The sequence below is a fragment of the Eschrichtius robustus genome, chromosome 13, assembly GCF_028021215.1.
Source record: "Eschrichtius robustus isolate mEscRob2 chromosome 13, mEscRob2.pri, whole genome shotgun sequence".
Lineage (NCBI taxonomy): Eukaryota > Metazoa > Chordata > Mammalia > Artiodactyla > Eschrichtiidae > Eschrichtius > Eschrichtius robustus.
This window is the reverse complement of record NC_090836.1, coordinates 42,259,174-42,280,379: the sequence shown is the minus strand read 5'-3', so window position 1 is coordinate 42,280,379 and position 21,206 is coordinate 42,259,174. Positions and strand designations below refer to the sequence as shown.

The 21,206-nt window shown below is 58.0% G+C and overlaps 2 protein-coding genes across 4 annotated transcripts; both read right to left on the bottom strand.

Annotated features, from left to right (window-relative positions):
- Positions 1–500: 500 nt before the first annotated feature.
- On the bottom strand, positions 501–4,358 carry AQP6 (aquaporin 6). Of its 3 annotated transcripts, none has more exons than XR_011075945.1 (5): positions 3,824–4,353; positions 2,864–3,022; positions 2,523–2,603; positions 1,592–1,864; positions 501–906 (listed from the first exon to the last, which is right to left on the bottom strand). XR_011075945.1 is itself a non-coding variant. In XM_068560289.1 (5 exons), the coding sequence occupies exons 1-4, from the start codon at positions 4,214–4,216 to the stop codon at positions 1,652–1,654; spliced, it is 846 nt and encodes a 281-aa protein (XP_068416390.1). In that variant the 5' UTR covers positions 4,217–4,353; the 3' UTR covers positions 501–906; positions 1,610–1,651. The 3 variants fall into 3 exon arrangements, 2 of the variants coding, with proteins under 2 accessions (XP_068416390.1, XP_068416391.1); XM_068560289.1 differs by having other exon boundaries at positions 1,610–1,864; XM_068560290.1 differs by having other exon boundaries at positions 501–1,864; positions 3,824–4,358.
- Positions 4,359–11,130: 6,772 nt separating this feature from the next.
- On the bottom strand, positions 11,131–14,857 carry AQP5 (aquaporin 5). The gene is made up of 4 exons (XM_068560291.1): positions 14,381–14,857; positions 13,098–13,262; positions 12,642–12,725; positions 11,131–11,849 (listed from the first exon to the last, which is right to left on the bottom strand). Exons 1-4 carry the CDS (start codon positions 14,741–14,743, stop codon positions 11,664–11,666), a joined length of 798 nt encoding a protein of 265 aa, XP_068416392.1. The 5' UTR covers positions 14,744–14,857; the 3' UTR covers positions 11,131–11,663.
- Between the last annotated feature and the right edge of the window lie 6,349 nt (positions 14,858–21,206).

The following is a 21,206-nucleotide window of genomic DNA, read 5'->3' as shown; positions in this document are numbered from 1 at the left end:
GAGTAGTACTCTGCACTGACGATATTACAGAACACGGCTGCTGTGGCCACGAGCATTTAGGACTCAGCTACTGCACTGTCACAGGCTGGGCCCTGTCCTTGGGAGACTTTGGCAGCCCCTCCCCTATCTCCAGCCCCTTTGGAGGCATTGTGGAAAAGGAACTATCTTTTTTTGTGCATTTGGCTGCTCTATCGCAGGGTACCATAGTGACGGGCACGATAGAGATGAGAAGAACTGACTTTTATTGGCTTTTCTCTTCATTCCAGGGTCCCTCCCCAGCCTGACTCCTGTTCCCCCAATCACCCCCCACACACACTCACAAAGCTCCCAGGTCAGTAGGCCCAGGAGAGAAGAAGGCAGGGCCCTTGGTAAGTAAAGCAGATGAAAAGAAAAGCCTACTCTCTTTTCCCTCCCTCTCAGTCATCTCCCTCTCCCTTCTTGCCTCCTTCCTCCCATTACCAACAGCAATTATATTCAAGCCCAATAATTACAGTAACAGCAACAATAATCATCATTTATTGGGTTTGTTTTTCTAGCTTTTTAACCTCCAAAAATATTTTCCAACCTCTTGTTTGTTTTAACATCAATCTCTGGGGGAGATTTTTACAGCTGAGGAAGCTGAGATCCAGACAGGACCGCAAATCACAGGTAGAGTAGATTTACCGCAGCTTGTAAATATTAACAAACAAGGTGAGACTCAGATAATACTTCAGAGGCACTGAATTGCAAATCTTGGTTTCCTGGGTCATTCCTGAGTTCCTACCATCCTTGGGATGTATTCAACAGCTTTTTGGGGATCCCGGCAGAGCTGAGAATGAGGCTGGAGACGGCTTCTTCAGGCCCAGGTCAGGGACCGAATGCTGGGATAGGACATTTCCCCTCTCAGGATTGCTCTTGTGAATGGGGCTGTGGAGTGGAAGGCAGGAGAACACCTGGGGAGAAAGGCCTGTCTGGCCTGAACCTCCCTTGCCTATATCATGCCCCTCTGCTGGCGGGAGAAAAGGTTCCTCTCTGTGTCAGCTCTTCCCAAGGGAGGGGCTCTCTGCTGAGCATTTGGAGGAGAAAGGAATGAAGATCTATTGGAAGGGCAATCTCTGGCCTCAGGAAGCCCCCCGTCTGAGGGGGGAGCCACAGCCCCCGTCCTCATCCAAGAGCAGAGACACCCCTCTGAGGAGTGCAGAGGCTGTCCTAGGGCCTGGTTCTTCTGGGAAGTCTGGCCCCTCCTCCCCAAGGGTGGGGTGAGAAGTTGGGATTCCCAGAGGTCCCCATAGCCCTCAGTCTCTAAGCAGAGTGTCTGTCTGGGCTCAAATTCCCTTTTCTCCAAGACATGGGGACCTGGAAGCCCAGGACCCCCACTGGGGTCCAGACAGATGAGAGACGGGGAGAGCAATCATGAATTCCCCCTGCCTCGCTCTGCTCTGTCCCATTAAAAGAGAGGTAGGAGGAGGAAACTGAGCAGATTTGCTTCCCAGATTCCATCTAGAAATGTAATGCCGGGGATCCCCCGCCCACCCTGTTAGGACAAGAGGCCAAGCCTCCCTACCGCACCTCGCAAGCCCCCGCCCCCCAGGAAAACCTGAAGTCTGGTTACACAAAGCGTGCTGCCCACTTTCAGGGCTCTTTTCAGAAGCTTGAGGGCAGGGGCCAGGTTCTATGCCACCTGACACACATTCTCCATTTCAGTGTCCTCTGAACTGGACTGGGAATCTTTCTTCTGGGGCTCCACCCCTTCCACCTCCTCCACCTCCACAGTGCCTGTGAGGATGGCCAGTCGCTGGGCCAGGGTCTTGGTGTCAGGGAACAGGATAAAGTTGTAGATCAGCGAAGCCAGGACAGCCCCCGTCAGGGGTCCCACCCAGAAGATCTGAGGAGGCAGAAGTGGGTACCCTGCTCGTGAGCCGTCAGGACCATAGGGTGGTTTTGGGACCCCACCTGCTTCCCAGTGTTGACTTGGTCTCCCAGGAACCCTGGAGCCATCTACGTGGTGGCAGATTTGAGAAGCACAAGTCCTGACCTCCCACTCTGAGTGCCCGCAGGGGAAGGGACCTTGCCTCCCACAGGGCTGGGCCAGGCTCCCCGCCACCCCTGCCTCTCTCTTTTCGCCTTCCCCATTCCAGCCCAGAACCCCGGCTAGTGCTGTTCCTGTCCCTGCTGGTGTGTGTGTGTGTGTGTGTGTGTGTGTCTCTATTTCTGTTTGTCTTTTTCTTTATCCAAGTTTGGAAATTGGTCCAGCTGGAAGGAGTGAATAAGGAAACAGCCAGGACTTGAGGCCTGGGCCAAGGCTGCAGCTCCTGCCCTGCCTCATTTCTTGCCAGTCCACTGGGTACCCCAGACTTTTTGAAGCTGGAAAGAAAGGATACTGGCCCCGGTCTTCTGAGCTTCGGGAAACCTCCACTGGGGGTCAAGATGGTCTGTGGCAGGGGGACTTGTCTCCCCAGGTGTCTGTGGTCCTCCTGCTGGTGAAAGTCCCTATTGCCACTGGGGCCCTCTCCCTTCCCCTGGCTGCCAGCAGAGGGTCTCACCCAGTGGACTGCGAACTTCCCGACGATGACAGCAGAACCAAAGGAGCGGGCTGGGTTCATGGAGCAGCCGGTGAAGTAGATCTGGGGAGTGAGTGCAGGTCAGGGCGTGAGGAGGCTGAAGGCAGGCCTGGGAGGGGACGGTGCCCTCCACCATGGCTCAGAGTCCCAGCCCCAGACTTGGCCTCTGCAGCACCCTATCCAGGGCCTGGAGTGCGGGGCACAGCCTTGGCCCCAAGACACGAGGGCTCAGGGAAGGACACTTCCTCGCCTTCAGGGCCCCTGCAGCCTCCCCAGGGAGGGACCAGTGGGTACATGGGCCCGGTGTCCCCTTTGGCCCTTACCCCAATGAGGTGGCCCACTGCCACAGAGGCTCCAATCGTGGCAGCTGGGGAGCCAGTAGTCTGTCTGCTGTCGGTGGAAGCAAAAACGCAGAGCACAAGCTGCAGGGTCAGGACTAGCTCCACTGCCACCGCCTGGCCTGTGGAGACGCTGTTCCGGACCTGTGCAAGGGGGTTACACTGCAGCCAGCGGGCTCTGCCCGGGGCTGGTGACCCCTTGGGCCTCGTCTCCTCACCGTAAGGGGTGAGACGCCTCGCCACCGCCAGTCCCAGGACTTAAGGAGCTAACGGGCTGAGGAGAGCTGTGTGGTGGGGTTCAGGTGAGCCCCAGACACTTGCTCCCTGCAGAAGCGAGTGGCACCCACCCCCCACTCCACGGCTCGGTTGGGGCCAGTGGGTCAGGGGGAGGCGGGGGCCCAGGACTGGTGGGAACAGGAAGGCTGGGGCAGCTAAGATGCACGACGCACGTCTGCAAGCTGCCTGGCTGGGAGGGGCCGTGGGTAGGAGTGGAAGGTGGGGACTCAGGGAAGTAAGTGGAACACAGATGATTAGAGGAATCTGGGGGAGTGAGGCAGGCCTCAGGGTGCTGGGGAGGGAGGAACAGGGGACAACAGAGGAGCGGGGGACGTGGGGCGGACCCGGGGAGGTGAAGGGCGTGCAGGGTCCCCTGCCGCTACCCACAGCTCCACCTCTCCCCACCTACCCCCACCCTTAAGTGCCTGGTTCTTTTCCGACTCCTGTCCCTTAGTGTGGCTTCTTCCTGCTCCCCCTGTTCCTTGCACCGCAATCCCATTCCTGCCCTCCCTGCACTAAGGCCACAGTCATTCCCCTGGGTCCCAGGTCCCAGCCCAGAGCAGGTGTGGAGCACATGCTCTGTTACCTCCCTGTCCCCTCTCCTCCAGCCTGGCCCTCCCCCCCCTTTCCACCTGTATGGACCTGCCCCCTCCCCCTCCCTGCACCTACCACGTTGACCCCAAAGGTCTCTCGGATGTCCCCAGGCGTCACCCCGTAAAGCAGAGCAGCCCCCGCTGTGGCCCCTGCCAGCTGGGCAGCCACATAGGCCACAGCACGGGGCAGGGAGATTTGGGAGCCCACGAGGAAGGCCAGCGTCACAGCAGGGTTGACGTGGGCCCCACTAGCCTTCCAGGTGATCTGCACGATCACGGCCGTGGCCAGGTTGAAGGTGATGGCAATCTGCAGCATAGAGGGAAGCGCCAAGGGCCATCTCAGAGCCGAGCCCACGCCAAAGAACACGTACAGCCCCGTGGCCAGGAACTCGGCAAACAGAGCCTTGCTGATGGTCGTCCAGAGCCGGCACACCAGCATCTTGGCCAAGCTGCGCCTGCCTGACTCCATTGCGTCCGGGTCCTGGTGCCTTTGCTCCCGGGGCCTCTGTTTCTCTTCCCTCTGATCTCCTCTGCCTCCTCTGGTCTCCTGTCTCCGGGCTGCTCCGGCCCCAGCCTGCAGCTCTACCACAGTGCTGCTGCCCTGAGGACTGTGTGGTCAGACTGGCAGGGGGCGGGCTGCCAGGGTTATGTGCGTCTGGGTGGGTGGGAGTAGGGGTGGCATGAGGGGTGGCTCTCACATGCCCGCTCCACCCTAAGCTCACCTGACGGCTGGAGGAGGGGGGCCCTCCCCGGGCACTGAGCTGGAACCTCCCAGGAGTTTTCCGAGCTGGACTGGCCTAACTCTGCTGCGGGCAGACGCCCAGCCTCGGGGGCCGCAGGTGCCGGAGTAGCGCGGGCCGTGGGATTCCAGGGCGCTCTCATCCCCGATGTCAGCTTAGACAGAGCAAGATCACTCAGATCCCCAAGTCCAAGGCCTGCTTCAGAGGGCCCTGTGCACTCTCCGCAGCACCTGTTCTCCCGGCCCCCTTTGCCTGCAGGCTCGGCCTCCAAGTGGGCTCATGCTATTCCGAGCCCCATAAACCCAGATATGAATGAAGCTCTGTCCTCCATTCCCACCTAAAACCCCACTCACTGAAAGCTGATGTGAACGGAGTCAGCTTTACTGAGGACGTGGGCCTGTGTGGGTGCAGGGGGGCAGATGGAGGGGGTGTTTATTCCACAGCTGATCAGTGACACCCGTGGCAATGGGCACCTCTGCTGCCCGCCAGCCAGGAGTTTCCACTGGCCCTTCACCCACTTCTGCCTCTTTCTGCCTCCCCTCCCCCAACTCAGCCCTTCTCCTTACTTCTCTGCTCTCCTCCTTCTCAGGGGCCAAAACAATCCCTCTCACGCCACACAGCGTAGCTTACTATTTTTGTGGCTATGCTGGCCCTAAGGTTACCCATGCCCTAGGCTCTGCCCTTTAACCCCCAGCAATATACCAAGGTATTTTCTCAAATAAAAGCGTTCCTTCCCTAAGAAGAACCTGCCGAACTGTTAAAATAGTACACTCTTCACCTGTTCACCACATCTGGGTGCCCTGACCTCACCCCCCGCCATATCTCCCTGCCCAGTGGTTGTCCCCTGGTGTCCTCAGGCTCCCCAAATGCCACCTGTCTCACAACGAGATCCTCATCTCTCCCTGTGACCCCAAAAGCACTCCTCCTGTTGTCCCCAGCTCAGTTGGTGGCACCTGGGAGGCATCCTTGACCTCACCCTCCTGCCCCCATCCAGCGAAGGCAGCAAGTCCTACTGATACTGAATCCTAAATCTTTCTTGACTGTGCCCTCTTCTTGCCACCCCTGCTGCCCTGCAGCCTTTAACCATTCTCTCTGTCTTCTCCCTTGCTCCGCGCCAATCAATTATCCACGCTGCAGCCTGAGCGATCTTTCTAAAATGCAAATCTGATCCTGCTGCTCCCTGCTAACGTCACTTTAAAGCCTCCCGTCCCCTCTGTGAGCTCCGTGCCTGGCCTACAAGGTCCTCTGGGATCCTGCTCCTCCTACCTCACCTCTCCCCACTTTTTGCCTTGTCCTTTACCCTCTGGCCTCACCAAATGGCCAATGGTTCTAGAACACTCCATGCTGGTCTCGCCTTGGGGGATGCTCTCTCCTCTCCCTGGAAAGCCCACCCCACGTCCTTTGCTTGGGTGAGTCCTATTCCTCAGGCTCAGCTTTGATGTCACCTCCCCCTTTCCTGGGTGAGGGGGCAGGAGCCAAGTTTTGTTCATCCCTACATGTAACGTCTTGCACAGGGATTTGCTCACTGCTGCCAGTAAGGTCCTCAATAAATATTTGTTGAATGAATGAATGAGTGAATAAAAGCTTCTTGGCCTCCTGGAGGCAGGTGACTTTCATGTCTGCTTCATGTCAGCTGGCTCTCCTTACAGCCTTATACCTGTCCTCACCTGGGACTGGGTCTTCTGAAATCTTCAAGTGAAACATCCCAACTCTGACCACAGGCTCTGTCCATCCACCCTCCCCCATTTCAGTCCCAGTCACATTCTTCCCCAATGTCTCCCCCAGCCCCTTTCTGTTCATCCAGCCATCCTGGCTTGACTCTACCTTCTCCAGCCAGATCCCCTGGCATCTCACCTCAGTGCCCTCTGTCCCAGCTCCCTGTTCTCTGCACCCCGCCCCCCCAACCGTGTCCCTCCATCCTCATTCTTCTCCACACCCCTCTGCCCCCATCTGCCCTGCTGAGCGCTGCTGGAGAAACTCGCCCAGCCGTGCAGACTGCCGCCATGACAAGTCCATGGTCTCTGGCCTCAGTAGGGGTCACAGCTCTGCTCAGCAATCCTTACACCACACCGTCGCCAGGCGGCTCTCTCCCCATTCTTCTAAGCCCTACTTCAAACCTTCCGTACTCTCTTCAAGTACCCTACCTTGCTCTGGCTTTGCTCCGGCAGATCTACTTGCCTCCTGTCCTACCTAGAAAGTGAAACCAGCTGGCAAGACTTCTTCCCATCCCTCCACCCCACCCTCCCCCCAGCCGCAAACTCACCTGCAGCTGCCCCATGCCCTTACCAGCTTCCCTTTGACCCTGAAGAAGAGGCAGCCCTTCTCCTGTGTCTGCGTCAGGGGGCCCCTCCTTGTGTTCTTGTCTCCCTTTGAGCAACTGGGGCCCTCTCTTGGCCATTCCCAGCCTCATCTACGATTTTCACTTCTCCCTCTCCTGGCTGCTTCTTTATAATGTGCCTGGGTAATCACGGAGTAGTGGAGAGACCATGGGTTTGGAATGCCTTTCCTCTTTGTTTCTCTTTCAAGACTTTGCTCAAGTTCAATTCCTCTATGAAGCCTGCCCTAATTTTCACCTCCAGGAGAGTCAGGGCAAGCTTTGTAGAGAAGCTGGGCTTGGACAAAGCCAGTGGCTACTTCTGGCTTTGACCTCCTCGGTGCCTCCACTGTTCCAGTGCAGACTCCCAGGCTTGCCTGGCATGAAGGAGTCTTTCAAGAAATGCTCAAGATTGAAGGAATGTAGTGTGAGTGACATTCCTCTCTGGCCCTGGGGTTGGGGGGTGAGGGTGGGGGGAATTCCCTGCCTAGGGGCTGTCCCAGGGAATCTCCCGGGCATCTGTCTCCTTCCCTCCCCTCAGACAGGGTCATACAGGGCCTGGGGACAGACACCTGCCAGTCCCTACATCTTACCTAGCCTCAGTTTCTGCACCTGTACACAGGCACCAAACAGCAGTAATGCCTGTCTGTTGAGAACCTTTGATAAGACAAGAAAGTGAAAGCATTTGAACACTGCCACATATTCTGTACCCCTGACCAGTGCTTAACTCCTGTGACCTCAGCTTTCCCACTTTTAAAATGGAGATGTTGGGAATTCCATGGTGGTCCAGTGGTTAGGATTCTGAGCTTTCACTGTCAGGAGCCCAGGTTCGATCCCTGGTTGGGGAACTAAGATCCTGCAAGCCACGTGGTATGGCCAAAAAAAAAAAAAAAAAGGTGGAGCTGATAATTCCCACCTCCCTAGGAGAGCGTCCCCCAGTCAGAAAATGTTGGTTATTAGGACTCTCACCTCCCTTCCCACTCCAGCGAGACAGCTGTGAGGGCCGTGCTGGGGTGGGAAGGGTCCAGGACAAGCAGCACCTGAGGCCCCTGCTCTGGGCCCTGGAGACTGAGAGCCTTAAGTGTAGTGGCAGCCCTGGTCTCCAGTTGGCCTAGAGCAGAACCTCCTGGGGCCCTGCCTGGCCTGGAACAAGGTCCTTCACCCCCTGAGGACAGGTGGACATTGGCCAGGACTTGCTCCAGCTCCAGCCAGCATGTCCCTGGACCCAGCCAGTCCTGGGCCCTGGTAGCACGCTTTTGAGGTCACTCTTGCTCCAAGAGCTTTTGTCAAGCCCCACACCTGGCTGCCTACAGCTGCCTGTCAGGTGGCTGTGTGCTCTTAACCTCTCAGAGGCCTGTCTCTGGGCTCCCCAGACTAGCGGGTTGGGCATCTCTGTGGGGAGATGTGTGTGTGGTGTGTGCGTGGACACAAGGGGCAATGTGAGCTCTGACTGAGGTTCTCTCTCAGGGCTTGGAGAGGATGGGGGAGCAAGAAGGAGGGGAAGGAGGAGGGAACTGGAAGAGATGAGAAGGGACAATAAAAACATGACAGAAAGGGAAAGATTCAAGGTAGTTTCCCTTGTATCCCCTCACCCTTCCCCACAAAATGGTGGAAAGAGGAAGCTGAGGCTCAGAGGGGGGCTGACAGAGCCGACCCTCCTGGCAACCCCTCCTCCTGTCCATCCATCTAGACAGCAAACCCTCTGTCTGTTCTCTGCATGACCCCTAGTCCTCCTCCATCTTTCCATCATGTCACCATGTCCACCTTCCTACCTGGTGAAACTGGCAGCCCCTGGGCGGAGGAGGAGGGGAAGGGGAGGAAGCCTCCTACAGGAGAGTCAAAGCTCTTTTGGGTTCTGTCTTCAGGTGGAGCAGAGGGTCAGAGGGATGACTGAGCATGTGTGTGCCTGGATATGACACACACGTATACCTCGCTGAGAACACGTGGGGCCAGGCAGCTGGGTCTGGTCCCGAGTGGCCCTGTGAGAGGGAATGGGGGACGGGCGATGTGGCTCTGCACACACGCGGAGTGAGCGGTCTATGCCGAAAGACGGAGCCCGCTGGGTACAACCGAAGATCCTCGCGGAGCGGCGCTACCGTGTGCGGGCTCGTGTGTGCGCAGGTCTTTGTGAGCCCCGGACTCGAGCCGCGCGGGGAGGATCCGACACCAGGGAGCGCAGCGCCCTCTGCTGGCCAAACTGCCTGGCCCGCGGCACCTGGTCAGCCCCATATGCCCTAGGCGGACCCTCGCCCTCGGACTGGCCAGTACCTCCCTCGGACTGGGTGCCCCGCCCATCCCTGAGGGCCTGTCCCTCATAGGCCCACCGTTCACCCCGTCATGCTCCCCGTGGGACCCGTCGGAGAAAGGAACCAAGTTGCTGGGCTGGATGGAGAGGCCTGCCTCCCAGTCACGGCTGTGCCTCACTTGAGTCTTGCGTGGAAGTCTTGCGAGGAGGTCTGATGTTCTCGTCCACAACCGCCGGAGGAGGAAGCTGAGGCTCAGATTGGGGTTGAGAGAGCCGACCCTCCCAGCAACCCATCCTCCTGCCCACCCATCTAGACAGCTAACCCTCTGTCTATTCTTGGCCTTGACCCCTAGTCCTCCTCCATCTCTCCATTCTGTCACCTTGTCCACTTTCCTACCAGGTGAAACTGGCAGCCCCTGGGCGGGCAGAGGAATCCCCTCTCTTCTGTACAGACAGTGGGGTGGGGGGCTGGGGGTAGCTGCTTCCTGGTGGCCCAGGGGACCAAGGCCTGAAAGACTCCCCAGGGCCCCCTCTCCTCCACGCCGCATCTGGCCCAGACCCGGGACTTGGGGAAGAGGAAGCGCGGCAGCGGTGGATTCGGTGGACGAGGTCCCCCCCTGCTGGTCGGAGCTGGCACTTGCGCCGGGCTCTTGGGTAGGGGCAGGGGTGGAGGCAGCGGGTGGGGGACCGCTCCTTTACCGGGGCTTCACACACACTGCCATTTGGTGTTTACTGCAAGCCGCCAGGCAGGCAGGGCAGGGTGCCGGCTGCCGCTGCCACTTACATATACTAGACTCAAGTTTGGAGGAGGGCTGGGGAGTCTGCCCCGCCTCACCCCCAGCCCCTGGGACTGACCCTGGCCAGCCACTGTCTATAGCTTCTCCCATCGCTTCTCAGTCCATCTCCTGGCCCTGCTGGCCCCTCCTCTTCTGAGGCAAAACTGAAAACCACGGGGGAGAGGTTCCCACACCAGGGAGAAGCGCGAGCTCGGGTTTAAACACTCTCGGGGGAGCAGAGGCCCAGAACTGCGGTGTGGCTGGGGTCCCAGCTGTGGACGTGCTGGTTTTTCTTCACACTAGCAAATCGAGCCCTCGATCTGAGGTGCCTGTCCCTGTTTGCACAAGGGTTTCCCTTTTATCCATTGTTTCATTTTATCCTCATAACAATCCATGAAATGGGTACAAGTATCCCCATTTTACAGATGAGGTAATTAAAACTCAGACAGCTTGTGTTATCCAAATTTGCACAACCAGGTTTGAACTCAAAGCCAGAGTGACTCTGATAAGGAGTCGTGTCCTGAGCTGTTGTGTGCCCCTTTCGCCACAGAGAGCGGCCCAGCCCCAGGAATCCCACTCCCTCCCTTCATCTGACCCCACAACGACCCTGTGAGGAAAGCATTTTTTATCCTCACTTTATAGCTTAAGAGATGGGAGGCTTAGTGAGTTGAAGGGGGTTTCCTAAGGAGTGTCAGTGGCAAGGGGAGAAGGGCGGGTAAGGGCAGGGCTACAGGCCCAGAGGGGAAGACGGTGGGAACCATGGCTGGTAGAGGCTGGGCTGGGTATGGCTTCTGGTAGGGGTGGGGGCAGGGGGCTTCTCCCTCTGAGCACAGGCGCCCAACGTGGCACATTTTTGGCACACCGAGGGGCAGAGAGGGGAGTCCGGGACTGTGGCTCCTGCCCAATGACAGACCTGGCTGGTCACCCCATCGGCATCTCAAGGGGCTGCCGGGCCGGTTCACTTCTGCCTAGCACACCCTGGCACTGGTGCCAGGCCCTCCTCAAGTGGCAGGGACTTGACATAGCTGAGGAGGGAGGGGCAAGCAGGCAGGCAACTCGGTGAGGACCCCTCCTTCTCTGCTCCCACTGCCCCCCTCCTGACCTCTAGCTCTGTTGCTACATTTGGTCTCTTTCTCTCTCTCCTCCCAACCCCGTCTCTGACTCTCTAAGCCTCCCCTGGCCTCAGCTTCCCTGTCTTTCCCCAGAGGATTGTGGAGACTGTGGAAGAGGGTGTGGGATGATGAGGAGGAGAGGTGATGAGCCACAGTATCCTGAGGTGAGGCTTCTGGAGAGAGACGAGGCCGAACATGAATGTCAGTGGTTTATTGGGAAGCCTCCACCCCTAACACCAGCAGCCCTACCCCATGCATCCTCGAGCAGAAATAAATAAGGCGGCATGTAATGAACCAGTTTGCCTCCCTCCTAAAGAGCTCTGGGGAGGGTCAGCCTCTGCTGTCCCAGGGGCTGGGATCCCCCTGGCTCTTGAGGAGGGGCTGGGGAGAGGGAGGGGACACAGACTGCCAACCACCCCTTCCTGGCCTGGCCTGGGGCAACCTGCAAGCTTAGCACTGCGTTCACAATGCCTGAGGTCTGACCTCGCTGCAGCAGTCTGCCCTGTGCCAGAGAGACCCCTTCCCCACCAGACCCCAGCCCCTGGCCCCCACCCCAAGAGTCCCATCCTGGGCTCCTCCTCCCAACTCTAACCGTTCAGCCTGGGGAGCCAGCACCTCCTCCCCAGCCCAGAGGACCCGGCTGCGGGGGAAGGAAGCTTGCTGTCCTATATTTCTCTTCTTTCCCCCTGCGGTTCAGGGGCCGAGAGGCTGGCCCCCGCGTGATGCTGGTCACTGGGCAGTCAGCTCCATGGTCTTCTTCCGCTCCTCTCGCTGCTCCTCCCAGTCCTCCTCGGGCTCGTACGTGCCCTTGACGATGGCCACACGCTCACTCAGGCTCAGGGCGTTGGGGGAGAACAGGTAGAAGTAGAGGATAGCAGCCAAGGCAGCCCCCACGATTGGCCCCACCCAGAACACCTGGTGGAGACAGAGCAGTGTCAGTGGGCCGAGCCCCAGGCCTCAGAGACCAAGAGCTCCCCCTCCAGAGGACAGACCTATGGGCCTCTCAGAGGAGACAGACAGAGAGACTTCCAGACCTCCCGAAGGAAAGACTTCTCCCCACTTCAGGGACAGATATACTGACACCCCACTCCCCAATGACAGGGACATGGACCACAGACACCCAGATCCTCAGAGGAGACAGACATCTCCAGAGGGACAGGGCCCCGCCAAGCCCACCCTAAAGAGAGACAAATGAACCTTCAGAGGGAACAGACATGGAGATCCTCGGAGAGATGAACAGAACACCTCTCCCTTCCACACAGGGATAGAGACAGACTCTGGAGAGCTCTCAAAGGAGATGACAGACAGATTGTCCAGAGGGACAGACCCACAGGGAGGAAGACTCTCCCCATTCCCCCAACAGGGACAGATAAATAAAACATCAAAGAGGACAGACACACGGGCCCCCTGCCCCCCACCACCCAGAAAGATGGAAGCAAAATCCTCAGAGAGCAGCACTGGAGTACAGATCCTTTTCCCTTCCCCAGAGGGACAGACACACAGAGTCAGTCCCTCCCCTCAAACCAGGGTCCCCTGCCTAAAAAATCAACCCCCGCCCCTGTCCTTGTTCCGGCTGCATCCCCTTCTCTCTCCAGCCACCCCCAAGCTCTAGGCCCCCATCATCCGGAAAGTCCTGTTAGCTGTCAGCTGCTAAGGCTGGGTTTCTAGGCCTTCATTGCCAGGGAGCCAGGGGAGGCCCAGACTCACCCAGTGCGAGGGGCTGAACTGGTTCATGATCACTGCGGGGCCGAGAGAGCGGGCCGGGTTCATGGAGCAGCCGGTGAAGTAGATCTGGACGGAGAGAGGGAGGTGGTGAGGAGGGCAGCGTGCTTGTCTACTCCCATCCGGCCCGGACTCTCCCCGGGTCCCCCAGCAGTTCAGGGGCTCAGCCAGGTCTCCAACTGTCTCCCAATTCCTAGGCTGGTGACCTCTCCCTCCACAGGTTCCTACGGACCCCTCCTCTCCTCTCTGTCCTGCGCTTGGGCTTGGCTTCCTGCCCCCGTCCCAACTCCCACTCACTTCCATCTTTCCTCAGACTGGAGAAGGTTTGAGGGGATCAAGTCTGGGCCAGAGTAGAGCAGCTCCACTCCAGGCCTTAACTGCCAGGCTCATTGGTTCAGAAGGTACTCCCCATTATTTGCCCCAAGGGGCAGCAATGCTCACCCCCACTAGGTGGCCCAGTGTGACGGACAAGCCAATAGACAGGGCTGGGGAGCCCACAGGGCTGGTGCGGCGGGAGTCGGTGGAGGAGAAGATACAGATCGCCAGCTGGAAGGTCAGAATCATTTCCACCGCAACGGCCTGGCCCGGAGTTGTGTTGTTGTTGAGCTGCAAGGGAAGGGTGTGGTAGAGACCCTGCCTTCTTCTGCCTCTATGGCCAGGGACTTGGGGGGATGGGCTTTTGGTCTCCAGGGACATCTAGAGCCTGAGCAGCTGGAAGCCAAGCCCTGTCACATCAGGGAGGTCATCTGCTGAAGAGACTACATACTTCGCAGTGAGCACAAAGCTTGGAACGCAAAGCTGTGGCTAAAGGGCAAATGTGACGGGAGCTCTTCCTGGACACAGGCCTGTCACTCGTTCTTCCCAGTCCCCAATCCCCACAAGCTGGCATTTACCCTCCCTCCTATGGGCAGCTGCCCAGTTTGCTTACGGCACCCCCCAAGCCCGCCTCCCGCCTGTGCCTGACCCGCTGCCAGTTCCAACCTCAAACCCGTCTCTCTGGCGGGGCTGACTCACCGCTTGACAATGGCCGAGAAAATCCTCCTCTGTGTTTGATTAATGAACCCAGTTTGCATGGGACATGGGGGCTGAATCTGGGGCTGCGTGCGGGGGAGGCAGCAGGGGGCCAGGAGCAGGAACCAATACTCATCAGAGACTGCATGCACTGGCACCACATTAGGGAGTTCACAAGCACGGTTTCTACACGTAACTCCCTGACCCCTGCTGTTATGGAGGAGTCCCACGTAATAGTCCCTGCTGTTACGGCCATTCCCACGTAGTGTGAGTGAGAAAAACGAGACCCGGAGAGGCCAGGGTCACCGAAGACAGCATCACAACCCACCTCTCTCCGATGGTCCCATGAGACCACTCCACTGAGGAGCACACAGGAGCAATGAGGCGCCCAAGAGGACAGAAGAGCTCAGAGGTAAGACAGGCAGAGAGAGAAGTTTTGGGTAAGAAAAGAGGGGCAGTAGGCAGGCACCAGGAGAGAGGCCAGCATGGGGCAGCACGAGGGGGTCAGGCAGAGGAGGTGAATATGAACCACAGGAGTGGGCTGAGGGGCACACACTGAGATTCATCTTCCCGGCCTTAGGAGGCTGTGACCTTCCTGGCAGAGGTGTGCACTGGACCACTCTGTGGCACCCATTCGGGAGATGGGGTTTGGGGGCCAGGTCCAGAGCCCACCACAGGGTCCCTGCCCCACAACCAGCCCCGTGGGCACTCACCGCGTTGACGGCCAGATTGCCTCGGGCATCGCGCGGTGCCACCCCATAGAGGATGCCAGCCCCGGCAATGGCGCCCACCAGCTGGGCCACCACGTAGAAGGCTGCGCGGAGCAGGGAGATCTGGTTGCCCAGTAGGAGGGCCAGTGTGATGGCGGGGTTCATGTGGCCACCGCTCACGGGCCCCAGGGCCTGGGCCATGGTGCCTATGGCCAGGCCGAAGGTCAGCGAGATCTGCAGGATGGTGGGCAGCGCCGACGGCCACTTGAGGGCCGAGCCGAGGCCGAAGAAGACGAGGATGAGGGTGGCCAGGAACTCTGCGAACACTGCCTTGAGAAAGGCCGCGGAGCACACCTCCTTCTTCATGGTCTCGAGGCAGCAGCCCCCGCAGGGGTCGCACGTCGGGGCGGCGGCGCAGCGGGCCGGGGGTTGGGGGGGACTGGCTCCCGGGCGCCGAGCGCTCTCCGGCGCCCGCGGCGTGCCTCGCCTCCTGGCGCGGGCCCTGCGGGGCGCGCTATATACAAGGCAGGCGCCCCGCGGCGGGGCGGGCGCGCGGGCGGGGGCAGTGGGCGGCTCCCGCACCCGGCGGCCAGCACTGCGCGCTGGGAGGGAACTTCAAGGCCGCCGCGGTCTCGCCGCTGACCCAGGCCCCGCGCTCCCCTCCCCCCGGCCCGGGCAGCAGCCCGCCCGCTCGGGCCACGTGACCCGGCTGGCGGTGTAGACCCGTCGGGCTGCCTGGGACCCGCGCATGGTGCGCTTCGGGCGGCTCCCGTGCTCTACTCCGCGCTGCCTGTCCCGGGCTCCCCGGGAGACTTTGTCGGTTCCGGGCTCTCTCGTCCTACCGACCTCCGGCCGTCTGCCTCCGCTGGGCCTTGATCTCCGGCCATGGTCTTCCCCTTTTCTTCTCTTCGGGCGCTGGGTCCAGCTCCTCCATTTCCTCCTGCGACCTGGGCATCCTGACCCGGCTTCGCGCCCTGCAGGGTTGGAATGATGCGCTTTCTTGAGGACAGCGCCGCCGCCATCCAGCTCCCTACCGGCCGGTGGCAGGGGCGGGCGGCGGGCAGGGCCGTGCGGGGCGGTCCGGCCATCGTGGGCCTCTCCCCCACTTTGCCCGGCAGGCCTCCAGGGTTGGAGAGGGGGCGTTTTGAGATAAGTGGGCACCGTGCCAGCCTGCCCCGGACTCAGCCATCCAACCTACTCTCTCTATTTCACCTTTCCTCATCTCTTTTACTCTCTATGACTTTGTCTCTACATCCTTTTCCATATCTGTCTCTCTTACACGTGGTTTCCTTTAGTTCCCCCAAAGTCAAGTCCTCCTACCCCTGGACTCGGTGACACTTCCTTCCAGTCCCGTTCCTCGCCCCCCTCCGACCTTGCCCCTTCCCTCTGAGCTCCCAGCTGCTTTCCACCCACCCCTCCCACCCTTCCCTCTTCCCACTCCCAGGTTAGGCATGTGGGGAATGAGGCTGGAGGGCCCTCGAGGGCTTGGAAGAGGGGCAAGGACCCACCGCCAGGATTCCAGGAGTGGAGATGCACTAAACACCCCACCACCACTACCATGACATGTCTTTGGGAAGCACTCAGCACAGTGCTTGGCACAGAGTAAGGCTCAATAAAGTTTCCTCAAGTTGTGACTGTAATGTTAAAACCCCCCTGAGGGCTCTGTGTGGAGCGAAGCGAGAGGGTGCAGCAGAGGGAGAGAACAGGTGCTCCTCTGTCAGGGGGCTGAAGGGAGGGGCGCGGAGGGAAGCCAAGGACCTGGAGGAGCGGGATGTGGGCTCTGTGGCAGCTAAGATGCCAGAGAAAACAGGGAAGGAAGAAACCTCGCTGTTGTTCCTGCTCTGCCCAGGTTTCCTGCTGGACCAGCTCCTCCCCCAGGTCCCTCCTCTTAAGGCAGGAGGCCCGTCTGTCCCTTCTGCCATGGGTCCTGGGGCCCTGCCCCTGGCAGAGCATGGCAGCTGTATTCAGGATCTTCATCTGGGCTTAGGGCTCAGGGCTCTGCGGGCCTGGTTCAGACTGGTACAGACTGGAACAATGACCCTCATGACCCCAGAGGCCTTTGGGGACTAAGCCCTTTCACTGCTGAACTTGCCTCCAGTCTGCCCCCTTCCACCTTCTTTTTCATCCTCTCTCTTCAGGCACTGCTGTGAATCCACACGTGGAGTGGGAAGCACTCGGCAGTGTCACCAGGGGAAGGAAGCTCCTACTTGAGGATTTGAGACCAATCCTTTACAGCTAACAAACGGCTTTGGCCTCCACTGTGTGATTAAATTTCTAGCTACCTGTGAGGAAGATCAGACTGAGAGGTTCTGCCTTGCCCAGGGTCACACATGACCTGAGATGGGACCCACGGCGTCGTCAGAAGTGGCCTGGTGTGGCTGAAGAAGGAGACCCTATCTGTCCAGATTGCTCAAATGGGGGCAGCTGGTTGCATCTCCTAGGCCTGTGCTTAAGGCCCTTCCACCTCTCTCTAACCATCAGGGTCACTCTGTCCCCAGGTTGTCACAAGAGCGCCTACATGCTGGAATTATCTTTGCCCTGAGCACTTGGACCCTTCCCTGCCACAGACCCAGAGGAATGCTTCCCTGGGACCACTCTGGGCTGGAAGATGGATCTCCCCATGTGTGACACAGAAAGTTAGAATCTCTCAGGGGGAACCCCCTCTTCCTCTCCTGATATTGGACCCCCTTGGCTCTTTGGGAGCAGTTTCTGGTTGAGGGTAGAAATGGTAGGGTAATTGGCAGCGGGTGATGCTGCCAGGACTCCACATATCCCCAGGTTTGGGGAAGAGTCATTCATTCATTCCACAAAGACCTATTGAGCACTTACTATGTACCAGGCACTGTTCTAGGCACTGGGGATATAGCCATGAGCCAGCAGACAATGTCTCTGCGTTGTGGAGCTAATATTCTAGTGAAAGGAGACAGACAATAAACAATGGACATATTGAAATTATATAGTACGATAGAACGTGGTTAAGTGCTATGGAAAAATAGAATATGTTATGGGAAACTGGTTCTTTGCACTTTAAATGGTTGTCGTGTGGGTCTTATTGAGAAGGTGACATCTGAGGAAAGACTTGAAGAGTGAAGCCGAATCTGGCCTCTGTACCCCAACGTCAAATTAAATCTCAGAGACAGAGTTTTGGGTGAAGTAGAAAAGAATAGCTCTATTGTTTTGCCAGGTAAAGGGGGACACAGTAGGCTAATGCCCTCAAAACTGTGTGTTCCACCCTGGGGGGGCCTGTGAGGAGTCTTACAGTCCAGGGGCGGGGTTGCTGATAAGGATCAGGGTGCATGCAGGGACCGCATTCCTTCAATCCAGAGATCATCTGGTGTCAGGTTATGATGGGCGAACTGTGACCCTCTCTGGAATGAAGAGTGCTTCATCACATCTTCCATTTGGTGAGGGTTTTAGTTCTTCCGAAGAGCTCAAAGATAACATTATGTGTATATCCCTTGAGGGGGAACCAGGACCCTGCCCTCAAGGCTGTACTACTGTTTCTTGACTGCTCCTTCCTTGTCTCCGTATCCCTTCCCTTCCCTGATTAGCAACTGCTTGAACCTGCCCTTTGGAACTCAGAGAAGGGGACACAGAAAGGCTTTTGTGCCCAGGAGCCCCACAGGGTCCTGCTTGGTTTCAAGAGGAGAAGGAAAGAACCGTGCACGTATCTGGGGAAGAACCTTCCATGCAGAGGGAGCAGCCCGTGTTGCTGAAGCAGGAGGAAGGGAGGGCAGAGAGTGGTAGCAGTGGGCAGACCTTGTGTGTCACCTGACGGACCACAGGCTTCACTCGAAAGAGGGAGTCATTGCTCAGGGACTAGCGTGGGCTGACAGAGTTTTAACACAACGCCTCTGTTGCTGTGTAGAGAAGAGATGGGAGGGGCGGGAATGGAAGCGGGGAGACAGTGGCCTGGCCCTGAGTGTGGGTGCTGAAGGTGAGAGCGATGGGATCTGGATCCCTTGGAGGTAGAACTGACAGGGTTCCCTGGTGGAGTCAGGGTCAGGTGTGAGAAGGAGGAGTCAAAGATGACTCAAGCCTTTTGGCCTGAGCAGTTGGAAAGATGGAGTTGCCATCAGCTGGGATGGGGAGGACTGTGGCAGAAGCAGGTTTGGGGAGACGAGCAGAAGGCCAGTTTTGGACATGTTGAGTGTTAGGCATTGTCCTAGACCCTAGGGTCCCTGCCCTGACTTCCCAGCATGGTGCTACAGCCAGCACGAGGGGACTGAAAGGGGCTGTCCTTTGCTCTCTCTGGAGGACACACAGCCGGCCCATGTCCTGGTGGCCTCCCTGTGGTGCCATCTGGGTGACAGAGCCCAGCATGCCCATTTTGGCCAGGTTGACAGTGGGAATTGGCCACCAGAGTTCTCCTAGCTGAGCTTATTCAGCACTGAAGTCCCCTCTGCACCATCCCTAGCAGCAGCTCTGGGAAGCTCATGACATGCCACAGACCCCAGTCTGTCTTCTGGCACCTTGGACTGCACGGACCGTTTCTAAGTTGTGAAAGAAACAGCATTTATTGACAAATGAGCATTTATTGAGTGTTCACTGCGTGCGGAGGGAAGATAGAGAGGAGGGTGCCATCCAAGAAGCGGAAGGAGCCCTGCCCCCAACGGGCTCACAGTCTAGCTGGGAGGCACCGCCTAGATACAGAATCACAGCTTAAAAGATACAAAACAATATGGAAGCAACATGTGCAGGTGCAAAGTCATGTGGCACAAAGTGGGAGCGCGGAGGTGGAGGCAGCTGGGACCCAGTGGTCAGCCACTCCTCCCCTCAGCTCCGAATCTTCTCAGTCTCCAGCTTGGGGACCTGAAGGTCTGTTCATCTGCCTCCATGCTTCCCTGCCTCTGTCTGGTTTGGCGTGTGTCTGATATCCACCCTCCTCCAGACTGGGTGCTCTTCAAGGGCAGAAACCAGCTCGTGTCTTTGTCATTTTCTCCCTCCCTGGCCGCGGCCCTCCCCAAGGCCCCATGTCTACCACAAGGCAGCAGGCTGGGCTGGGCAGGCTGGGTTGTGTGCACTGGTTTCTGCCAGGGGCTCCCAGGAGGGGCCTAGGATTGGTCTCAGCACAGACCTCGTCTCCTCTGATTTCTGAGTGGAAAGATCATGAGATTTTGCATAAGAAGGCCTGAGTTCAAGTCTTAGCTCTATATACAGCTGTGTAACTTTAGACCAGTCTTTCAGCCTCAGCCTAAAATGGGAAGGACAGTATTTGCTCGCCCTATCTCGAGGGGTTGGGAGATAATTACAGGAGATGATAAGGGAGTGCTTTGGAAAAAGTAAAACCCAGCATGGCTGCTGGCTGCTGTCCTTCCCTAACCTGCCTGAAGTTTTAGGAGGATTAGATGAGCTAACGCAGGTAAAGCACCCAGCACAGAAACTGGGACACAAGAGATGCTTAATAGGTGTCAGTTCCCCTCCACCCCCATCACCTGAATCCTGCTTTGACCTCTGACCTCAGTGACCCCAAACTGGGCAATAGGGGCTGGAAGTGGTGGGGATCTCACATTTAGTTTGGGGGGGAGACGCAATCTTGGAAGAAGAACAGACTAGAGAGAAATTCTTGGCAACTTCTAGAGGGATCTGTTGGGGAGAGGTGAGGTGAGGATGAAATACCTGAGACACATCCAGGCTTGGCTCACAGCTCAGTACCTGGCTGCCTTTGAACTTCCAGAGCAAGGACACTCAGCTGCCAGGAGTACAGCCCCAGAAGTCACTTTGGTCTCTGACTCAACCCACTCCCCCGGTAGTGAGGCTAAGCGACTGTCATCAGCTGTCGGGGACTGGGAGAATCATCTCCATAGCACCTATGACCTTCTAACCCGAAGGGAGGTTTGTTCAAGGAAGACAGAAAAGAGCATAGAGGAGGTAGTGGGCATAATTACAGAGATGTGTTCCTCATACACAGTCAGTCTCTGAAGGGAGTGGAGGGCCCAAAGGGGCTGGAAACTGGTGCACAGTGGTGCTTGGTGCAGCGTGGGACAGACACAGATAAAAGCCTCGAAAGCATGGAGGCAACAGAGCATGGAGAAGGGGGCTCAAGGTGTGATTCTTAGGTTAGCTATGCGGCAGGCTGGAGAGGGAGGGTAGAATGGACGGTCTGGGTGGTGGGGAGAGGGGAGGGGAGAACAGCCAGTGTGTGCTCAGGGTTTAGAGAGGTTAAGGGGCTGGACCAGGATGGGGCCAGCCCCAAACCCATCTCCTGCCCCTGCCCGCACCTTGGGGCCCCAGGGCTCTCCTTTGCTTTGACCACCAACTAAAGGAGATAAAGGAGGCCAAAGGTCAGGCCCCTTCTGCATTCTCCCCCCAGGAATCAGAAATGATGAAATGATCCCAATAATGCATGATAATGGTATGAGGAATACAGTTCACACAGCATCTTTACATGCATCATCTCACTTAATCCTAGTTAATCTCATTTGAGAACCATTGCATTGGCCTGGAAATTTAGAAGCCCAGCTCTAGACACAGTCCTGCTTCTGCCTGGAAAAGTCATCTCCCTTCTTTGGTCCTGAGGGCACTAGGGTGCTCTCTGCACAGTAATGTCCTGTGGTGGGAGCCAGAAGGGAGGGAGCACCAGGGCTGGGGGGTGGAAGGGAGAGAGGGGAAGAAGAGCTGCTGCCTGGGGAGTGGGGCTGGCGGTGCGATGGGTGATGGAGGCGTGTTGCCTGGTGCCTGTGGTTGCGTGCCTGAGTGCCTTGCCCAGCCGGCCATAGGTGTGTGCTGGGCGAGAGGGCTCACTTGTGAAACTGAGTGTCTCCTTTCAAGAAGTGTCTAGTTGCAAATCTCCCCCTCTCCCAAGACAAAGCCCAGGGGCTTACAAAGG